General features: G+C 38.9%; 1 protein-coding gene across 1 annotated transcript; it reads left to right on the top strand.

The window, feature by feature from the left end:
* Nucleotides 1-1,571: 1,571 nt before the first annotated feature.
* On the top strand, nt 1,572-4,421 carry LOC106562130 (UDP-glucuronosyltransferase 2A1-like). Its single transcript, XM_045689106.1, has 2 exons — nt 1,572-1,815; nt 2,423-4,421. Exons 1-2 carry the CDS (start codon nt 1,806-1,808, stop codon nt 4,039-4,041), a joined length of 1,629 nt encoding a protein of 542 aa, XP_045545062.1. The 5' UTR covers nt 1,572-1,805; the 3' UTR covers nt 4,042-4,421.
* Nucleotides 4,422-9,145: the final 4,724 nt, after the last annotated feature.

Genomic DNA, 9,145 nt, shown 5'->3' on the forward strand with positions numbered 1-9,145 from the left:
CAGGGAAAAAGTTGTGGAGAAGTACAGATCAGGGTTGGGTTATAAAAAAAGATCAGAAACTTTGAACATCCCACAAAGCACCATTAAATCCATTATAAAACAAATGGAAAGAATATGGCACCACAACAAACCTGCCAAGAGAGGGCTGCCCACCAAAACTCAGGGACCAGGCAAGGAGGGCATTAATCAGAGAGGCAACAAAGAGACCAAAGATAACCCTGAAGGAGGTGCAAAGATCCACAGCGGAGATTGGAGTATCTGTCGATAGGACCACTTTAAGCCGTACACTCCACAGAGCTGGGCTTTATGGAAGAGTGGCCAGAAAAAAAGCCATTGCTTAATTAAAAAAATAAGCATATTGTAGACTCACCAAACATATGGAAGAAGGAACTCTGGTCAGATGAGACTAAAATTGAGCTTTTTGGCAATCAAGGAAAACGCTATTTCTGGCACAAACTCAACACCTCTCATCACCCCAAGAACCCCATCCCCACAGTGAAACATGGTGGTGGAAGCATCATGCTGGTGGGATGTTTTTCATCAGCAGGGACTGGGAATCTGGTCAGAATTGAATGAATGATGGATGGCGCAAAATACAGGGAAATTCTTGAGGGAAACCTGTTTCAGTCTTCCAGAGATTTAAGACTGGGACAGAGGTTCACCTTCCAGCAGGACAATGACCCTTAGCATACTGCTAAAGCAACACTTGAATGGTTTAAGGGGAAACATTTAAATGTCTTGGAATGGCCTAGTCAAAGCCCAGACCTCAATCCAATTGGGAATCTGTGGTATGACTTAAAGGTTGCTGTACACCAACGGAATCCATCCAACTTGAAGGAGCTGGAGCAATTTTGCCTTGAAGAATGGGCAAAAATCCCAGTGGCTAGATGTGCCAAGCTTACAGAGATAAATCCCAAGAGACTTGCAGCTGTAATTGCTGCAAAAGGTGGGTCTACAAAGTATTGACTTTTGGGGGGGGGGTGAATAGTTATGCACGCTCAAGCTCAGTTTTTTTGTCTTATTTCTTGTTTGCTTCACAATAAAAAATATTTTGCATCTTCAAATGATACGAACCCCCTCAAAAATCTATTTTTATTCCAGGTTGTAAGGCAACAAAATAGGAAAAATTTCAAAGGGGGTGAATACTTTCGCAAGCCATTGTATAACGGACGAGTAGCCAGCAGTTGAAGCTTACAGTTTTCTGCGTCAGTAGAGCCTCTGTCTGGGTAGGAAAGGTAACTTTTGAAAGTCCATGCTTTGATTGATAAGGATGTCTAAGATGTAATTATTTTTGTCTCGCCTAGAGTGGCAGAATGTCCAGGGCATTGGTGATTTTATCGATGTAATCAGATTGAAAACATTAGGCTATGTTATTGACATTGAACTGATTATATAGCCTACTCATCAGATGTGTTAAAATTGTATTTAATTTGTAGCATAGGCCTATTATTTGGGCTGCTATTATGTTCTGTTCCTCCAACTTTTAGCTGACAAAAATGGGGGGGGGGCTGCAGAACGTCTTCGACCGGCCCTGTCATTATGCAATAAGCTTTGAAAGGTGGTGAGCGACTTGATAAAAGCGATCTGCTCGAACGCATCCATTCTATATACTGACAAGTCTTCGGGCTTGAAAACAGAAATAGAAGGAGCATTTGAAAATTGTGGGAGCCAACGCGGATGTCTAGAGTCTATACTGATTTCGCCTCTTCCTCTCTGATTTCCGAGATTATTACAAATACCTACGAACTGATTTACAGCCAGACGGGCTCTGAAATAGCTTTCATTTAAAATTCTTTGTTCTTTGGATGAAAACCGGTACGTAAGCCTTCAATTAAATTAGGTCCGCATGTATGGATTCTGTCGTGACGTTGTTGGTTCACACTCACGACAGATTGTTGATTCGGAGCTACAATAATACAATGTTAACGTGTAGCCTAACATTAGGATGTGAAATATGTTTCACCTCTGCAAAATCTACAGAATTTGATAATTTCTCAACGTTCAAGAGACATTTATATCGGAGAAGATAATCATTTATCTCTCAGAATGAAAGATTATACTGTATTACGTAATCAATCTTTTGTTATGAAAAGTTGTTTAAACTTTAAAGTATCAATATTGTGGATAGTGTAGGGACTTATTCGTAGCGAAAAAAATTATATTAAGCGTCAGAATCAAGCCTGTTTTAAATTTTTCTCATGTAAAAAAAAGTATTTCTCCGACAGAGTGAAAGATTATACTGTATTACATAATCAACCTTTTGACATAACTTGTCTAAACTTTAAAGTAGGCCAGTCAATATTGTGGACAGTGTAGGGACTTATTTGTAGCCTAAAGAAAAAACACTTAGGCCTGTTTTAATTCTTCATGTCAAAACGTAATTTTATTAGATTTATTTGACCTTATTTTTGTATATTTCAGGTAAACTTGATGCAGGTTTATGTGAATCAGCTATTGAAGATGAGTCTCCCTGGTATCTTCATTGTCACCATGTTGACACTCTCAATTCCTGCTGTCCATGGTGGGAAAGTCCTGGTGTTTCCTCAAGACGGCAGCCACTGGGTCAACATGAAGATCATTATTGAAGCGCTGCATTCAAGAGGTCACAGTGTGTCAGTAGTACGGCCATCAGACAGCTGGTACATCAAGGAAACCTCCCCTCACTACAGTTCAATCACAATTGATATTCCAGGTGGAGCTGATGAGGAATTCTTTCGCTCATTTGTATCAAGACTAATACAGATAAAGAGAGAGGGAAAGTCTGCTTGGACTCGTTTTAGTTTGGAAATGGAGTTGAAGGACGGGTTTTTTGAAATTCACCGCAAAGTGTGTGAGATGATAATCAAAATGTTAGAGAATAAACAGTTGATGCAGTCTATTAGAGAAACCAAGTATGACTTGGTTCTGACAGACCCATTAAATGGGGGAGGCGTTGTGCTGGCGCACTATTTAAATGTGCCCCTTGTTTTCAATGTTAGATGGACTATAGGTGGTGAGGGTCATTTTGTTATTGCTCCCTCTCCGCTATCTTATGTTCCATTTCCTGTTGCAGAGTTAACAGACAAGATGAGTTTTTTTCAGAGAGTCCGTAACTTCCTTGTTTATATTATCAGACAGTATATGTACAGACAGACAGTGGGACCTCATTATTCCGCTTTGGTTAGTCGTTACTTTGGTACTGAGGTCGACTACTTCTCATTGTTTCAAGCTGCTGATTTATGGCTCATGAGAGTTGACTTTGTGTTTGAGTTCCCTCGCCCCACCATGCCTAATGTTATCTATATGGGAGGGTTCCAATGTAAACCTGCCAAGCCTCTTCCCCAAGAACTAGAGGAGTTTGTTCAGAGTTCTGGGGTGAATGGAGTCATTATCATGTCTTTGGGGACTTTAATTGGACAACTTCCACATGATATAGCTGATGAGATAGCTGCTGCTTTTTCCCATCTGCCTCAGAAGGTAATCTGGAGGTACAAAGGAGATAGGCCAGCTACTCTGGGCAACAACACCTTACTAGTTGACTGGATGCCTCAGGATGATCTTTTAGGACACCCTATGACAAGACTGTTTGTAGCTCACGGAGGAACAAATGGGATTTTCGAGGCTATCTACCACGGTGTTCCAATAGTAGGCCTTCCTCTGGTGTTCGACCAACCTGAAAATCTTTCTAGAATGAAATTGAAGGGTATAGCAAAGGTTGTGGATTTAGCAACACTAGATAGAAACATATTCTCCCAGGCCTTACAGGAAGTTCTGAATGAGCCATCCTACAGGACGAACATGCAGAGACTCTCCAGGCTACACAGGGACGTGCCAATGGAGCCCCTGGACACTGCCCTCTTCTGGATTGAGTTTGTCATGAGACACAAAGGTGCTGCTCACCTGCGTACAGAGTCCTACAGAATGCCCTGGTTCTCCTACCACTCTGTAGATGTAATGGTGTTTTTACTGACTGTTGTGTTATTTACTCTGCTGGCTTTCATTGGCATTATCAGATGTTTCTGTTGCAGGTCATGTTTGAAAATAAAAATGAAAGAGGAATGATTATGGGTTTCATCTGTACATATTGTGGTACAACAATATGTTTTTACTTGTTGTCTCACTCATTATACTCTTTGTTCGCATGACAAATATATGTGGCATTTATGTAGGCATGCAGTATTGTTGACAGATGTTTTATCTATTTGCTTTTTGAAGATTTTGCTAAACAAACAACTGTACTTTAACTGTTCAGCCCGTTTCATCAAAGGTTTGAATAGGAAAGTCACAATGTGCACTTTAAAAATGAATGCTGTTATAGTTGTGTGTAGCTGCTTTCTTTGTGTGTAATGGTTAAACTGATGTAGATGTTGAATCTCCAGAAGACCGTTAAGGAGCTCTAACTTTTAATAAAGATATCATGCAGCTTAGATGTTTGGCAAGAACACTTTGTCCCTCATTGGTTTGTTCTTTTTTCTTCCACATCTATTGTGGAGGTCATTTCAAAAGAACAAATAACTTTCAGTTTGTCGTTATACAGACTTTAACGACAGCATCATTCTTCATTCATTCAAGAAGGGTTGATATTTCAGAGGTAATATGATCCTGTGAGATCTGAGGAGGAATGTGAAGGGATTTTCATACTGATGCATATAAAATGACAGTATTGATCTGCAATAAATAAGGCAACCAAGGTGGTCTGAATAGAGCAGAAGATGTGTTTCTATTGTCTGACTTTTCTCTAAAGCACTCTGCTTGGAAGCCTCACTAAGATTTTTGTTCACTTAGAATAAAGAGAGTATATTTCCCTCCTTTTGCCCTCAGAACAGCCTGAAATCATTGGGAAATTTAACAAATGGAAAGGTTCTCATAAAAGCAGTACTTTGACCTTGACTAAGCCCTTATAAACCAACATGCCACACAGAAGCCAAAGTAAGCTATACATTTGACATGTAAGTAACATTTCACTACATCTTACCTCCAGACTGAATAAGGTAATAATAATTATGTTAAGTTAATGTTCATAGGCAAGGATGTAATGTATTGTGAGATATTGTTTACATACTGTATCAAATGTGAATCTAAATGAAGAATAAAGTTTCAGTACAAAACATAAAAAAATGCATGAAATGTAATGTATGCACTCTGGATAAGTAAGTCGCTCTGGATAAGAGCGTCTGCTAAATGACTAAAATGTAATGTAAAATGTTTCATCTTCATTGTCTCAAACTCTCAAAACCCTATAGAGAATTAATTATGCACTATTGAGAACAGCTTTCATGGTCTTTCATGATTTGTATCAAATCAAATTGTATTTATTGGTCGCATACGCATATTTAGCAGATATTATCGCGGGTGTAGCGAAATGCTTGTACATACATGAGAATATATAGTCAGCTAACTGACTATATGTAAAAATCCGTTCAACGTGTCATACAAACTGAATATGATTTCCTATCTCTGTTTGTTTTATACTTCAGATAAATGATAACATACATTGGAAGCATGACTTGTGCCTATTGATAATTCTGTTGATTATGTGTGGTTCAGTTTGCCATGGTGGGAAGTTGCTGGTCTTTCCCGTGGAGGGAAGTCACTGGGTAAACATGGACATTCTGATAAGGCTCTTCACCCTCAGGGACACACCATTACAGTGGTACGAACGACAAAAAGTTGGTACATCAAACAAGAGTCGTCCTACTACAGTTCTATAACAATACCTGTCCCTGATGCTATGGATGAGGAATTTGTAAAGCCAATCATAAAGAAAGTAATTGATATAGAGAGAGGAACAATCTCTGTATTAAACGTTATACATTTGCAAATGGTGCATTCAATCTGGTGCATTAAAACTAAAAGCCGATTTACCTAGCTTTGGAGACCCTAGGAACCTCAACAGTTAACCAATCCTGTGAACAGGTTAGGCAACTCAGGTGTGTATACTTCAACAGCAAAGTTAGATGGCAAGTTTATGAAGTAGGGCCTTGTAAACATAAAGGGAGGAATGTAGAGATCTACGGGTCTTTAGCAACGTTCAGCCAACCTTATGATACAGGATACAGTGATGAATATCAAAACAGTCACCTGTAACAAAACCAAGTGCACTATGGTAGATGGCATCCAAAGGTTGAAGAGTAGTAGCAGCTGCACTTTGATAAATAATATCACCATAATCAAGAACAGATCAAAAGGTTGACTGAATAATCTGCTTCTTACTGCTTAGAGAAAGACACCATCTGTTTCTGTAGAAAAAGACAACTTTAAATCTTAGCTTCCTAACCAGCTCATCTACTTGTTCTTTTAATGTCAAATCCATACAAATCCAAATGCCTAAGTATTTATATCCGGGAACACATTCGATTGGAGAATGAGTGAACATGTAGTTTATATGTAACATTCTTATGAGAGTTTAAAAACAACATGTAGGTGAAAGTCCACAAACACAGAAACATTGATTCACTCAGATGAGTTTATTGAAGTCTCACTCTCATTAAGAGATTTTCTGTTCAGGGTTACAAGGTCTGTCAAATGATTGAGTCTACAATGTATGGTGGATAACCAGTGGAGAGGGACATTTAACTTTTGCGCCATCATCAATGTCGTACATTTCAATAACTTTATCAGGGCACTCAGACAAAATGACTTTCACAGAGAGAGTAAAAAATATGCTTTTCTATTTGCTATTTACTGTTTAGGACAGGTTGACTCTCCAGCCACATTACCAGGCTGTTTGTGATGAGTTTTTCCAACCAGGTTTGGACTTCTATGCGTTATTACAGGGGGCTGATCTATGGCTCATGAGAGATGACTTTGTGTTTAAGCTCCCTCCCTCCCACCATGCATAATGTTATCTATATTGCAAGGTTCCAATTCATACAATTCTCCCGATCATGTGGGGTAGAATTAAACATGAGTTAGATCTATATTTGCAATCAGTGATGCAGTTTAAGATTAGGGAGCTACATTTCTTTGTTGACGTTCATGGCTTTATTTCTATTACAGCATTTTGGATGACCTACTCACATTCTATTCACCCAGTTCAACATAACATACTTTATGCAAGATCATACCCTTAAGACATGCTGATCTCCACTGTTATTGGAAATGGTGAGAGGTTAGCATGTCTTGAGGTATGATCTTTGTCCCTGTGTAACTTTCTTACTCATCATTATTCACGATTCATTCAGGATCATTTTAGTCATCCTAGGCAGACGGGTTGATTTCCACATTAACAATGTTCCAGTGATGTTGAACTAGTTCTGGGATTTCCCAGGCTGCAACCTGGTCTCAGAGCATTTTGTATTATTCTGTACATAAATCCGAGACAGTCCATTTAGTATGATATGTTACGTTTTGTATGGCATGCATTCATTTGTGGATGTCCATCATCTATTTCGTATGATATATTACGAATTACAATTCGGATGATATGTTACGAATTTGTCCAATATTTTACAAGTTTGCAAGCGTATGATATGTTACGAATTCCAATTTGTTGTATCTCCCATCTCCACAGAGGAACTCTGGAGCTCTGTCAGAGCGACCATCGTGTTCTTGGTCACCTCCATGACCAAGGCCCTTCTTCCCCGATTGCTCAGTTTGGCCGGACGGCCAGCTCTAGGAAGTGTCTTGGTGATTCTAAACTTCATCCATTTAAGAATGATGAAGGCCACTGTGTTCTTGGGAACCTTCAATGCTGTAATAAATGTTTGGTATCCTTCCCCAGATCTGTGCCGTGACACAATCCTGTCTCGGAGCTTTACAGACAATTCCTTCGACCTCATGACTTGGTTTTTGCTCTGACATGCACTGTCAACTGTGGGACCTTATATAGACAGGTGTGTGTCTTCCAAATCATGTCCAATCAATTGAATTTTCCACAGGTGGACTCAAAGTTGTAGAAACATCTCAAGGATGATCAATGGAAATAGGATGCACCTGAGCTAAATTTGATTCTCACAGCAAAGGGTATGAATACTTATGTGAATAAGTTATTTTATGTTTTTTATTGTTAATAAGTTAGCAAACATTTCTAAAAAGCTGTTTTCACTTAGTCATTATGGGGTACTTTGTGTTGCTTGTTGAGGATTTATTTTATTTAATCCATTGTCACGGTTGTAGTATGATGAAGGATACGGACCAAAGCGCAGCGTGTGTATCGTTCCACATTTTCTTTATTAAACTGTGAAACTATGCAATACATACAAAATAACCTAAAGAACAAAAACAACAAACCGTGACGAAGAGGTGAAACATACACTAACTCAAAAACAATCTTCCACAAACCCAGGTTGGAAAAACAACTATTTAAGTATGATTTCCAATTAGAAACAATGATGACCAGCTGCCTCTAATTGGAGATCATTCCAAAAAAGCCCAACATAGAAATACAAAAACTAGAACATAACAACATAGAAAATCTAAACTAGATTTTTTTTAAACCTGTCACGCCCTGACCTACTCTACCATAGAAAGTAACAGCTTTCTATGGTCAGGACGTGACATCCATTTTAGAATAAGGCTGTAAAGCAGGGGTGGGCAACTCCAGTCCTCGAGAGCCTGATTGGTGTCACACTTTTTCTCCATCCCTAGCAAACACAGCTGATTAATCAAATTGCATTCTAAACTGAAGATCATGATTAGATGATTATTGGAGTCAGGTGTGTTGGCTGGAGCTGGGGCAAAACTGTGACACCAATGAGGCCCTCGAGGACTGGAATTGCCCGCCCCTGATGTAAAGTAACAAAATTTGGAAAAAGTCAAGGGGTGTGAATACTTTCCGAAGTCACTGTATACAGCGCCTTGTAAAAGTATTCATACTGTCACGTCCTGACCAGTAAAAGGGGTTAATTGTCATTGTAGTTTGGTCAGGGCGTGGCAGGGGATGTTTGTTTTGTGTGTTTTGGGTTTGTAATTTATGTTCTATATTTTCTATTTCTTTGTTTATTCCAGTTTTCTAATTCTATGTTGTGTTTTTCAATGACCTCCAATTAGAGGCAGCTGGTTGTCGTTGTCTCTAATTGGAGGCCATTTTTAAGTGTGTTCGTTTTCACTTGTGTTTGTGGGTGGTTGTTTCCTGTATAGTTTTTGCATCTTACGGCACTGTTTTCGTCATTTGTTTTGTTTAAGTGTTCCTTCTCTTTAATAAAGTAAAGATGATCAATATACC

This window comes from Salmo salar, chromosome ssa11 (genome assembly GCF_905237065.1).
Source record: "Salmo salar chromosome ssa11, Ssal_v3.1, whole genome shotgun sequence".
Taxonomy (NCBI): domain Eukaryota; kingdom Metazoa; phylum Chordata; class Actinopteri; order Salmoniformes; family Salmonidae; genus Salmo; species Salmo salar.